The sequence below is a fragment of the Embiotoca jacksoni genome, unplaced genomic scaffold (genome assembly GCF_022577435.1).
Source record: "Embiotoca jacksoni isolate LCO1_2020_lvr unplaced genomic scaffold, fEmbJac1.0.p SCAF_5, whole genome shotgun sequence".
NCBI lineage: Eukaryota > Metazoa > Chordata > Actinopteri > Embiotocidae > Embiotoca > Embiotoca jacksoni.
This window is the reverse complement of record NW_027185403.1, coordinates 358,807-371,609: the sequence shown is the minus strand read 5'-3', so window position 1 is coordinate 371,609 and position 12,803 is coordinate 358,807. Positions and strand designations below refer to the sequence as shown.

The 12,803-nt window shown below is 42.7% G+C and overlaps 2 protein-coding genes across 3 annotated transcripts; both read right to left on the bottom strand.

The window, feature by feature from the left end:
• On the bottom strand, nucleotides 1-6,725 carry bbs7 (Bardet-Biedl syndrome 7). 2 transcript variants are annotated; one of them, XM_069171080.1, is made up of 19 exons: nucleotides 5,887-6,725; nucleotides 5,680-5,745; nucleotides 5,508-5,570; nucleotides 5,235-5,410; nucleotides 4,929-5,115; nucleotides 4,770-4,842; nucleotides 4,560-4,667; nucleotides 4,218-4,348; nucleotides 3,721-3,805; nucleotides 3,466-3,568; nucleotides 3,158-3,350; nucleotides 2,984-3,058; nucleotides 2,823-2,891; nucleotides 2,470-2,609; nucleotides 1,923-2,087; nucleotides 1,621-1,730; nucleotides 1,406-1,509; nucleotides 645-768; nucleotides 1-538 (listed from the first exon to the last, which is right to left on the bottom strand). In XM_069171080.1, exons 1-19 carry the CDS (start codon nucleotides 5,920-5,922, stop codon nucleotides 405-407), a joined length of 2,142 nt encoding a protein of 713 aa, XP_069027181.1. In that variant the 5' UTR covers nucleotides 5,923-6,725; the 3' UTR covers nucleotides 1-404. The 2 variants fall into 2 exon arrangements, with proteins under 2 accessions (XP_069027181.1, XP_069027182.1); XM_069171081.1 differs by having other exon boundaries at nucleotides 2,823-2,888.
• Nucleotides 6,726-6,826: 101 nt separating this feature from the next.
• tmem33 (transmembrane protein 33) lies at nucleotides 6,827-12,566 on the bottom strand. Its single transcript, XM_069171082.1, has 8 exons — nucleotides 12,476-12,566; nucleotides 11,323-11,390; nucleotides 10,131-10,225; nucleotides 9,823-10,010; nucleotides 9,248-9,315; nucleotides 8,844-8,977; nucleotides 8,526-8,609; nucleotides 6,827-8,013 (listed from the first exon to the last, which is right to left on the bottom strand). The coding sequence occupies exons 2-8, from the start codon at nucleotides 11,368-11,370 to the stop codon at nucleotides 7,884-7,886; spliced, it is 747 nt and encodes a 248-aa protein (XP_069027183.1). The 5' UTR covers nucleotides 11,371-11,390; nucleotides 12,476-12,566; the 3' UTR covers nucleotides 6,827-7,883.
• Between the last annotated feature and the right edge of the window lie 237 nt (nucleotides 12,567-12,803).

The following is a 12,803-nucleotide window of genomic DNA, read 5'->3' as shown; positions in this document are numbered from 1 at the left end:
TCACAGAACCCTTTAACTTTATTACAAGAGTAGGAATCTTACAATAGTTCTCATCTCAATTTTATCTCAAGAGGGGAAACTCAGGCTCCTATGAAAATGTTTTTATAAAAAAACAAAACAAACATATGTGCTTTTAACATTTCAAATGCCAAATCAGAGCCACTAATAAAAAGAAGAACCTGCACCTATTCTGGCAATGTTGTCATGGTATTTTTTTTTTTAAATGCTATAAAAAGATATCATAAATACTTAAATAAAACGTTAGGATGAACAGTCATCTAAGTGACAATACAACGTTGACACAGACAGGAACCACTGTGAAAACAAAGCTCCTGTATTTACAGTACAAAAATAACACAAAACAAAACCCATCAAAAGACACGCGATTAAATATCTATGTGACATCACGCCGCGTTGAAGAAGTCTAACAGCGAATGTAGGTCGTAATTATCCAGAATCTCCAACAGCAAGGAGACTTTCGTTTTCACGTTCTGGCCCTTGAACTTGAATTTGTCGATGAAGAGGTCTGTGATCATTCCTGAAAGGAAAGTTAAAAAAAGAAAAGAAAGATATTAAAATCAAGGGAGCTCGAAAATGCTCCAGATGATAATAAAACGCGGTGACGAGCGGTTTTGATGCCGCACCGTAAAGCCTCTCCAGGTGCGCCGGCTGCTTCTTGTACTCCTCCAGGAGATCGGCGGATTGGTCCAAGATGCTGCGGTACTCCGAGATGAGGAAGTCGGAGTTCCCCTCGTGAACCTGAAGCTCCTGCCGACCACAGGGGACGAGGCGGTGAGGTACGTTAGTGCATCTCCCAGACAACAGCAAACGGGGAAAAGGACCTTTTAACTAAAGTTGGACGTTCAGCTGGACCCGATCATCTTCTCATAGCTGCGTTAAATTCTGATCGTGAGGCTGCAGCTTTTCTCTTGAATGAAGCTTTTCCTCTTTGACTTACCGATTAACTGGCTCTAAATTCTCAAGTGCGTTCAACTTCTGTTCCTCCCTGATTTTATTAAAGGTTTGCGTGTGTAAAAAGCACATACAAACCTCACATCACACATCTCACCACGTTCTCTTGATTTTTATTTTGTTTTACTTTCTTGCTGATAATCTCCCATATAGAGTTTGTTCTTGTTATATTTATATTTCTTAATTTCAATGGGATTCAAATTTCATTTTGCTTTTGCGGTCGTTCATTTTTATTTATTTTTCTCACGGCTGGAATCACTTTAACGCGCGCAAAAAAAACCTCCTCGTTTAAATTTGCACCCGATATCAGTGACGCAATTACTCTCACGTGCAAACTTTTCGGTAGATCATGCGCGCCGTGTCTGCAGAAAGGAGGAGCAGAGGCTGTTTTCACTGTGAAAGTGTTCCTGTGACCGTTTTAACCAGCGCTTACTTTAAGAGCGTCGATGAGCTGAACTTTCCGGGCCAACAGCAGCTGGTACTCCAGCTTCGGGTGGATCATCTTGAGGGTGTGGCTCACAGAGTCATCACTGATATCTGGAAGATTGATAAAAAAAAAAAATTTAAAAAACCGCGCAATTCATTCAACCTGCAAAATACATTTGAGCTCGCATGGAAATACGTCGTGATAAATAACGGTGCGCCGACCGTATGAAATGTTGAGATTGATTTTCCTTTTGGTAGCTTCTTTAGAGAGAACGTCGCTCAGGATGGAGATAGTAGAGATGTTGTCGGACTTGAAGTGACCTTCCCCTTTGCTGAAATGACAATATTCAAGAGAAGACGCGTTTGATTCAAAAGCGGGTTTAAAATAAACCGCCGAATTATTTAGCACCGAGAAGAAATATAAATTTGTCTTGCAGAAGTTTCCTTTAACACTTCAGCTGTGTGATAATCTACGGGTGAAGCTACAGCGTCGGCAGTTTGGAGCCTTTCCACAGTGCATTTACCAGTAGGTGGCTTCGAGCTGCGTGCCGAGGAACGTGTTGTGGAAGTAGAACGTGATGCCTTCGCCCGCCGGTGTTTTATCGGGCACCTCCGGCAAACAGAAAACCACCCAGGAGTGGATCTCCGCGAAGCTGAACTGACCCACCAGACTGAGTCTGTTCATGGGCCTGAAACAGGGCGAGGAAGACAACGAGACAAATGAGGTTCGCTCAAAAACCGCGAGCGAGTGTCGGGATACTCTCACATCACTGATATTAATAAACAGTCTTCTTGACGACAAATGATTTGCGGAAAATGAAATATAAGAGTAAAGCCTGAAACTTTTGTTATTGAATTTTGTTTGCCGGCGTCCACAACCCAGTGATAGCTGTTGCTGTATTTTGCCAATCAGAAGTGTCCTTCACATTCAGTTTCAGCTTTAAAGCAGAATCAAAACACAAAGTTAAATTCAAATCTACATGACTTGAATATCATTTTTTGTGATAAGAAAAATACAAATGAAAAAAAATTCAACCCAGTCCAACTTTCGCTGGATTCTTCCGTCGTCACCTCTCCTGGTTGATGCTGTGCATCCGCTGGTGGAGGGACAGAGGTTTGATCCGGTACTGGCGGACCTGGCAGGTCTTGGGCTGCAGTCTGGGGGTGATGTAAGCCTGCAGGGTGCCATACTGTCCCTCAATGGACCTCACCTGGGAAAACAGTTTGTTGCGGGTTGAAACGCACTATGGATCGCGCCACAAATAGCAAGCGACCCTGCAAAAAAAAAAAAAAAAAAAAGGGGGGCTTCTACGGTGTATAAAAGAGGAGGCTGTGATGCAGATTTAGTGGCATAGAATTAAAGGGATACACATTAGGCTTCACTTGAGCTTCAGGAAATGCCAGCGTTAGATGATACTTGTTACCTTGAGCTCCAGTCTGGTCGTGTTGGCCTGACATCTGTACGTGGCCAGGAGGAAGTTCCCGTTGGGCTGCTGGAAACAGAGCAAGAGAGTCAGGCCTCTGGGTGAAGCAGCAAGCCTGTGACTGCTTGTATAATTTGCGCAGCATATTTAATACAGCTCACCTCTGAGTCACATTCACTGAAACTGACGACAGATGAGTTATTGTCCACATCCAGCAGGTCTATGGGGACGTCGCTCTGCGGAGGAGATCAAACTTAAAAGTTACATTCTGCTCGTTTACATTTTGGATTATGAAGCAGACTTTGTTTAAGAATGCCGCACCAACGGGGACCAACCTGGAGCAGCAGATTGTCGATGGCGGTCTGCACCTCCAGAGTGAGGCTGTAGCTGGCGTCGTCCTGGCAGAGAGCGAACTTGTCGTTGACGCTGAAGGTGGGCACGGCGGAGACGGCCGTGCTGGACTGGGAGGTCTGCTGGTACTGCTCACGTCCCTGCAGCACTTTGATCTGCAGCTGCTCCAGCTCGGCTCTGAGAGGCAACGACACGACCGAGTGAAGGACGGACGGCATTTCAAGCAGGTCAGACGAATGAATGGGATCAAAAAGCCTGAACGTGAGAGGGAAATTTATTTTTTTGTCGACACCTGAGTGCTTCTACTTTGGACTGCGTCTCCTTGGTCATCCTGACCTCGTCTCCCGGGCCGGCCTCGGCCTTCTGGGGCTCGGTGGTCAAACCTGTCACCCATCCTGGAGGAAGTAAGCACAGTAGAGCGCGTCACACACACACACACACACACACACACACACACACACACACACACCTTAGTGCCGCTCCTTCACTTGTAAATAGTGACTCGAGTGACTGGCAGACAAGACACCTTTAAAAACTCTCCTCTAACCTGTATAGCTGGCGGTCAAGACCTCGTCATAAGACTCTTTCCCCACACAGCCGCCCTGGACCGAGGTCACGCTCTCTGACAACACCTGTAACCAGGTAGGAGACGACATTTTGGCCATTAATGAGGGAAGCCTGTCATTTAATATATAAAAGGACGAGTGGCTTTTAAGGGCAACATGGATTTGGTATTTTACAAAAAGCCACAAAACAAAATCTCAATTAAAGGGGATAAACATTAAAACTATAAAAAAAAAAAAAATGAAAAAAATGAATGAGTGTCCTATTAATTGGAAAATTAAGAGAGACGTATTTAAATGTCTTGGGGTATAAGAGAGTAAAACCTATAAAAAGTATGAGCGTAACCAAGTAGAGTTGAATATCATCTTGCATGTTATGATAAACGGGCAAGACAGCTTTTCTACTTAGTAATTCTGTTCTTTGCCGTTTTGGAAACTATAAAAGCTGGGCGGAATAAGATATTGCAGTTTTGAAACTCACGTGCTCAAAGCGGATCGTGGGATCGTTGGAGCTGTCGAAACCGTAGATCTCCACCGTGCCGTCATCCCGGCCCACCAGGACGTCGCTCACGCCGTCGCCAATGATGTCGTAAGTGTCGATGCAGAGAATTCCTGACGGGAGACGGAGAAAAGAAGTGAATGTGTCGCGAGAGGCGTGTCGTACGCTCTCGTGTGGTAATGAAGCGGTCAGAAGTGCCAGGTTACATTTGTATGGGTTTTTTTCTGACATATGCTGTAGAAGGTGATTGTTATTGATCTTGTGTATTATGTTGGCAAAAAGCTGAAATACAATGGTTAAAAAAATAAATTAAAAAAAACATACCCCCTTTCTTTTTATCATTGTCAATCTCCCATTTGGTCGCAGCTGAGTCCTCGGCAATCTGGACCAATCCTATTTTCCCATCAGTGGTTCCATAAAGGATTTCCTCTCCTGAAGACAAACACTGACGTTATATGTCAGATCATGTTCAGTATAAAGCAGTTTTCATGTTTCATTGTCAAGCGTGCCCGGCAAACAGAGAAACCAACTTGCCTCCATCTTTATTGTACAGTTCCAGGACAGATGGAGGACCAGGGACTTCAATGTCGTAGGCGAGTTCAGATCCCTACAATTACAATTCATCACAAAACGTATAGAAATATCAATCCTACGTGTTTGAGGTGGAAATTAAGAGATTTGAGCTCGTGCTACCTGCAAGACTCTGAGAACTCGATCCTGGCACGCCAGAACCGGGACGAGGTGAGCGAGGTTTTCTGAGGACAAACACGTTATGTCATTGATTTTGTCCCCGGACAGGTAGTAGTCTTGATCCTTGCAGTCACAGTAGTGGTTGTAGATGTAACTCGCGCACACAAAAAGGTCGGAGCCTAAGACATGCCTGAGGGAAAGAAATTGGCAGCGTCAACTGAGTGGGGTTACAAAATAGAAAAAAAAAAAAAAATCACAGCTCTGCACAAGTCAAGTGAAAATCCAAAATAAGGAGGAAGGAGCTCCTACATGGCGTTGATGCTCTCCGTGAGGTTGGCTTCAAAGGTGAGGAACTGTTTGCCTTTCTTGGTGAATCCTCGGACCTGAGAACCGGAGCAGACGAAGATCTTCTCCTGGGGAGTTCCCGCCGCGCCTCCGAGGTCCATTCGGGTTATCTTCTGCCCCGGGAGGGTTTTAAACACGGGCTGAAAACACACACAAAATAAAAAGGCAAAGTTCCCGATAGTAGAAACCTTTCATTCCAATCCAACACTCCAGCAACAAGCAACAGGACAAACTCACCACTGCTTCTCCCCTCTTCATCCCAAAACATGTGAGTATGCCATCGTGGTCGGCGACAGCAACCTGAAAACACAAAGCGACAAAATCAGGCACAATAATACAATAATTCCCACAAATTATAATCGAGTCTAGGTGACACTGGTTATGGTCTGCTTTGAGACAGTAGTGATACCTTTTGGGTTGCCTTTTTGCCCAATGTTGGAAGCAGCCTCATCGTTTTCTGGGACGTCACACCGACCTGAGAGAGACAAGGGAGCAGGTGTGATACTACAATACGTAAAAGTCTGCATTTGATTTGAATGGTGACTGTAAACACTCCAGTAACAGAATGAAAAGCAGCAACATAAAACACAATAAAAACTTATTATTTCTACGTTACCTGAATATAATCAACTCGATTCAGGTGGATTTCCATCTTCTTTCTGTGCCGTGTCCTAACTTCAGGGGGAAAGTAATCTTCCAGGTAGTCGTTAGTCTCGGTCCAACGTAGACAGTCACCATTTACAATTCGTTATAAAAAAAAAAAAAAAAAAAGCAAACGTCAACCGAATTAGAAAACGATCTCGAAGGGACCCGAGATTATCTCCAACCGAGGAGATTAGCGAGGCGTGCTAACGTTAGCTGGCGAGCTAATTGGCTAACGCGATTTCGTCGGGAACGCCAGCTGGACAGAAATCATCTACCGAGCAAGACGTTTAAAAACACCCGAAATAAACCGCCGCCTGTCTCTGTTGTAAAGCGGAGTTTAAAACGCCCTTCAAAACGCTGACGTTACGTATTAACTAGTCAGCGCGAACACGTTGGGAACTCGGGTGAACGCAGTTGCCGTTGCCCGTGGCAACGCGACAGCCCCGGAAACGAGCTGCGATTCTATTGGGTAAAAAAAAAAAAAAAAGAAGAAGTGAAGCACGGGATGTTGAAGCTGCGTCCTGATTGGTTGACTCGCTCAGTTAGATCCACCAGGGAGGACTTCTTACCGTCTTGAGTTGTTGTTTTTTCTCCAACAATACAGTGTGAAGTTTAATTTGTTAAGAAAAGCAATTCAAATTAAGCTGCAACATTTTGTAAAATATAACAAATATTTAAAATACGAGTTAAAGTATCTGTAGATGAAGACCAGTGCATGGAGGTGGAAGCTGTTAAATGGACCTCGAGTTAAATCTGTGAAAATTTAAGAGTTTAAGAAGTATAATGTATACTAGACTTGTTATTCAGAAAGTTGTTAAGAGTAAAAAAAATAAAACACAAACACTTGTGAACAGCAGACTCAGTGGTTCAGCCATTCGACGTGTTCATAATAAGGCTAAGATCAACCCTCGTTACTATTCTTTCATATTTTATTGGTTTAATTAAGAGAATTTCATATTCGTCATAAAAATGTGGTTTGTCTGGAGGCAAATAAACATTTAATATGGCAGAAAAAAAACAAAAAAACATGAGCATGCATGAAGCAAGGAACCTATAGCAAGCAACAAGCGTACAGCGACTTATGAATGAATGGAGCAGATTCAAAACAAGTTTGCAAACCGAGAAATTGAGGTCAGGATGCGTTCAAAGAACATGACATGCATTGTGCAAATCATTTCCAACATGAATCCAACAGGAAAAAAAAAATAACCATCCAGTAACTTCAAATATTCTATAAAATACAGCAGATATTTTGTTTCTCAGTTTAACACCCATCGTTTTGACATCGTAGCTACGTTGATTTTGCATGTTGTGGAAAGAGTGAGCTGATGGCATTGATAGAACACGTTTAAAAATTAGGCATTTAGACAAATCAAGACAATGGATGCTGTCAACATTAAGAAAATGAGACGGTGAAAACTGCAAACAAAAGTACGACATGTTACGTAAAGGACATTATTAATTATGTATAAGCACATTTTCATTAAGTTACTAATCTCAGAATGTTAACGTTTCGTCATAGAATAATCAATTTTTTTTTTCATGAATAAATAATGACATAAAAAGGAAAGAGACAACAACAGCCGAAACACAGGGGGGGGAGACAGCTGATGTCTGCCGTGCTGCGTTTCAGTAAATGTAACCAAGTGAGAGGGTGTCCACCGCTCGAATGGCGTCACATTAAAAAGATGGGGGGGGGGGGGGGGGGGGGAACCGAAATGTCACCGTGAGACTTACTCAGTGCATTACCGGCTGGTCTTCAACTGTACTCACATATGCGGAGAAGTTGGAGCACAGACTGTAAAAGTTGACATTCAAAAACAAAACAAAAAACAACAACAAAAAAAACGTTCCTTCCGTCGATGGTAATCTGTCCCCCATCAAAAAGTTTAAGTCACATCTTAGATGGTTGAAAAACAAAAATAAAACAAAAACATGAAGACATGAAAAGTTTCTACGTAGTGTAACTCAGACTCCCGTGGGGGCGAGGCGGCTGATGAAGGCGATGCTGCTGAGGCACATCCTCCTGAAGAAGGCGGGGCAGGCGGGTTTCATGATGAAGTGCTCCAGAAGAATTCGCAGCTCTGTGAACAAGGTGCTGGGGTAGGAAGGAAGACGGGGGAGGAGGGGGGAGGGGGATTAATGCTCAACTCGGGTCGTCCAGAAAAAGTAGGGCTCGGGTTTTGTCGCATCGGGGAGATTTTGTTCGATCAGAAAAGATCCCTCTGTAAATAAGGCAGCTTCTGCATTTGATCATTTCCGATTAAATCACCGTTCAAGTACAATCTCATTTAAAAACAAAAACTAAAAAAAAAAAAATGTAGAATACTTTTTTTACATTAGTAAACTGCAACATCAGCTCCTTTTAAATCAAGACTGAAGACTTTTTCTGTTCGCTGCCTTTCACTGAACCAGATTTGAGGATGTCTTAAACTGCACTGTAACTTTTATCCTATTTTTTAGCTTGCTTAATGTTTTAATCACTGTTATGAACTGTTTTTAAATGTCCTTTTCTTTTGCCGTATCTTTTGATGGTTTTAATGGTTTTATGTGAAGCACTTGTCGTCCTTGACGTACTCTGTGACAATCCTGTATTATTCAACATCTTACCGGCAGTACGGGTTTCTTCTGGACGTGTAGCGGAGAGTGAGGAATCGGTAGTAAATGAAAGGTAGCAACAAGCTCCCCTGACCGCTGTGGACAAAAATAAAAACGACATTAAAAACCTGAAAATATCTCGTTGGTAGATGTTAATCTGAGCTGTAACAGAACATCAGCATAATGTCACGCAATCTAACACTGCGTGTACCTCCGCGGGTTTGCCAGTTAAGATACATTTCGATGAGTTTCAGGCTCTCATATTGCCAGATAATGGATCCGCGGTGTCTCTTGGCAACAGAAACCTCCCGACGTGAGCGGCGGGCATACCTGAAGAGCATGAAAACAGTGGCTGGCATCAAGAAGATCTCGTTACAGGCGATAAACTTCAGGATGTTCTGCTGATTGGCTGTTAGTTTGTCCAAGAGGTTTCTAATGAACATCAGGCTGCTGGGGCCCACGGACTGGAAGAAGAACAACAACAAGTCAGGACGTGACACAGAGTTTACACGAAGTAAATGTTAAAAGAAATCACATCAGCACTCGTCTGCTTTTATTCGATTTTTTTTTTGGGTTGAATTTGTGTCCAATCAGAAATAGCTGGTTGATTGAGTGGATGATTAAAACACCATTTGGGCTCATGCTAATGAACCCACCTGGGCGCTAAACAACGTTTGAGACATACATTTTTAATAGACGGCATTAAAAGCCGCGGCGGGCGTTCGATGACTCACGTCGAGGACTTTCTTCGTGTAGGTTGTTGCGTGAAGCAAAGAAAAGAGGAAAACTGGGAAGATGCTCACTGGACACAAAAGTTAAGGATCAACCAAAAAAAATAGACACACGTAACCTCCTATAACAAATCAGTGCGGTTAATACAAGTGGCACATTATTGTGAATAATGAGACAGAACCACATGTTTTACTGGTAGCACTGGTGCGATGTGTGATATTGTAGTTTGAACCTTCCTGGGTGACACAAGAGAAATCCTAATAGACCGTCTTAGGAAAAGCATCACAACAAGCGAACTTCAAAAAGCCGCCTGACACGAGAGGAAAAAAAAATGTTTTGATGAAGTTGTTGCTCGAAAGCCGAAAAAGAGAATTGCAATGCTATTAACGAAAGCATTAACCACCCACAGATTAATGTTGCAGCTTCGGGAATAAAGAAAAATCTCTTTAATATTTAACACCGTGTTGGGATGACGCTATGAAACATATGAACATCCTTTACACGGTTTTAACCATTCGGAGTTACCGTACGAGCACCGTCCCTTTGTTCTCCCCCTGTATGGCAAGCGAAAGGATACTTGTGATGGGGTAGGAGTTGACGAGGATGAGCGAGTAGAGCAGGTAGTGGCAGCTGTCCTCCTGCAGAGCCTGGGCCAGGAAAGCTCTGCTCAGCTGAAAGCGGGGAAGCCTCTGGTGTAAGCGAAGGGCACTGGTGAGGGCGTTCGCTAACAAGGCTCTCTGATAGAAGTTGGCTGCTGCGTAGGGTCTGAAACACACAAGCGGGGGCAAATGTTCCAACATCTGGTTCAGCTGGATTGACGTCTGCAAGCCTTCTAATATACGGTTTGCAAAATTGCGTCTTTTGTACGCGTGACTGTGAACTCACCCTAAGATCGGTAGAATGAACATTACGGAGCAGTAGACGGTGAAGAGTCGTGAAAGCCACATTGCAGTTTCCAGCTTGTTGGTCATTAAAAATTGCTGTGGGGAAAATAGATACATACGGGAGTTTTAAAAACACACAGAAGTTACCTTTCGAACCTGCTCATTCTCTAACGACGTGACGCCACAGATGAAAGATGTCCTCTCGTTTTCTAACCATAATAAATGTCACGCAACAAGATCCAATTCCCCCCTCGAATCAATCAATAAAGCATCCCTGATTCTGTTTTTACTGAAAACTAGATTATGGCCCAGAGTTTCTCTCGGTAACCAACATAAATCAGCGAAACTAAAAAAAAACAAAAAACAACTTAACGCAATTTAGTGATTAATTTTACCAGCCGCTCTCCACAAGTCAGGATTCAGCTGTAAGTCATTAAAACAACCTGCTGATTCAGCTGACGCTGCCAGAGTGAGGCCACTTTTTTTATATAACCGACTGATCTGAACATTAAGTTTGAGGAACGAAGAAATATTACAAAAGTACCGTCATCTCATAATCTGAGAATCGTAAATAAATTCTGCGACGTTCAAAGCGGTGCAACACTGCAAAGCAAAGTGGAAAAAAAATTAACCTTTTTTCTTTTCAGATGGGAGACTGATGCGTGTATTTGTGGGCATCAAAAATTCACAAACGGCGGATACGTCTAATCAAAGGTAAAGTATAAAACATTCAAGTGCTGAAACAACAACAGAAAGTCCAGTTTGCGTGCGGGTGGTATCAGTAATAACAAATTCTGCACTTTTATAGAAGTTATACAGCTGCACTCTGCACTTTTGATCAACTGTGATTAGAAGCAGTGATGCGTGTGATTAGATTTTCCCCACAGTGTTTGTGCAAAAAAAAAAAAAAACCCTCTAATAACTGTTTCACTATCTCGAGGTCGTTTCAAAAGGATACTCTGAAAAATTAACGTCGAACTTCCATGATGTAGGAAGCTCATACGTCCTAAATTTTAATCTCCGGTGTGACGCGAGCTGCCAGAAAGCACCGTAGTGGCGCACCTTATTGGATTTATTGCAATAAGCGTACTTATTATGATCCAACATCTTTATATTTCTCCACACAAAACCAACAGAGAGGGGTGGCAAACAGTCGGAAAGCGTAACCACAGGGTTAAAAACAGCCAACTTACCAGAGGCCCTGGCTGGGGAGGAGGGGTTCCTTGGTTTGTGTCAGCCATCTTTGGGAGTGTACGTTATTCTGTTGGAAGAGAAGTCACGTCAATGACGGTCGGTCGTACCAACAGGAGTCAAACCTGCCGACGAGTTCACCACTGATGGATCAATGTCTTTCTATGGGACTCTGTGGTGCTGCCGACCACGAAGCTCAAATGATTTAATTAATTAAGTCTGTAATAGGTATTACAGAAAACGAATAATCAGTTACTGACTGATATATATATATTTTTTTATCAGATTTGTGGATTTACTGTTTGTTCCCAGTGTGAAATCTGAACAGGACTCTGAAGACCTCTCTGTTTACAGACGCTCTTGTTGTTGTCTTGTTTGTTTTCTTTGCCTTATATTCATCTATTTGTGTTGCCTGAAGGTATGAAAGGTGCAAAAAAAAAAACCCCTTTTTTTTTTTCTTCTTGCCTTACTAGTTGAGGACAAAACAAGAACTTTCTAGTTCCACATCATCCTATGTGTCAGTATATATATATGTTTTTTTTTTTTTTAAATCTTTGTGTTATGGACAGCTGACCATCAGATTTTTTACAAAACGTGGTCATTTATCACCATGTTATGACATGTTGTGTCACACTTGCTGACGCTGCACGTGTCCGTAACTTACAATATCATCATTATTATGATTATTATGATTATTATCACCTCTTTTATGAAGACAAACTGCAACACATTTGACCAAACAATTCATCCATCGCCCCTGGAAGCCGCCGGCTAACTAGCTCTTCTAGCCTGCGGTAGTTTGGGTAAAGTAATGACTACTTTATTAACAAGGAAAAAAATAAATCCCCTTACTCATACTAAAAGTGAAGACCGATGACTGTGAAGAATTGTGTTTTAACGCTAAATAAATGAATAAATAAATAAATAATAAAAGCAGCGGCAGGTGAGTCTGGAATATTCTGTTACCATCGTTACTAGCACGAGCTAACGCCTCAGCTAACGTTAGCGACCTACTTCCCGCGAGCTCATTTAGGTTTCCCTGGTTACGCTGGCTACCATTTTACGGCCCCGGGTGTCTCGAGATGCCCTTGCGTATAAATGAATACACCCCGGGTTGAAATGACGTTTGTACTGCTGAGAAATCACGTAGTTTACCCGGTGCTGCCGCCGTCGAGCTGCTCCAGTTGCGCGCTACCCTTAAAACGTGACAGGCGGCTTCCCGGTCAGTACCCGTAGTAAATGATCAGCTGACCTTCCGAACGCGAGGTGGGAAAACACGCCAACTCTCGCGATATGTGTAGAAGGTCAGCTCCGTGAATAAAGTGGGGGGGGAAACACTCCCCTCTTCAGGACAAAAGATTAAATGCAACAAACATTGTTTTGGGGTTTTATTTTTATTTATTTATTTATTTTTAAGAGAATTGGCAAACATAACAGTGGCATGACAACATCACCAGACAGCCATCTTATCATGTTTAAATAG

Bases quoted from the DNA above. Each gene is read 5' to 3' on its own strand.
- bbs7 (XM_069171080.1), bottom strand. From the start codon at position 5,922: ATGGAAATCCACCTGAATCGAGTTGATTATATTCAG. The intron at 3,806-4,217 runs GTGAGTTTCAAA...ACCTGGTTACAG, and splicing joins CCACGATCCGCTTTGAGCAC to GTGTTGTCAGAGAGCGTGAC. The intron at 3,059-3,157 runs GTTGGTCCCCGT...TCTCCTCCGCAG, and splicing joins TCGACAATCTGCTGCTCCAG to AGCGACGTCCCCATAGACCT.
- tmem33 (XM_069171082.1), bottom strand. From the start codon at position 11,370: ATGGCTGACACAAACCAAGGAACCCCTCCTCCCCAGCCAGGGCCTCTG. The intron at 10,226-11,322 runs GTAAGTTGGCTG...TTTTCCCCACAG, and splicing joins CTCCCCAGCCAGGGCCTCTG to CAATTTTTAATGACCAACAA. The intron at 9,316-9,822 runs GTATCCTTTCGC...TTTTGTGTCCAG, and splicing joins CAACTCCTACCCCATCACAA to TGAGCATCTTCCCAGTTTTC.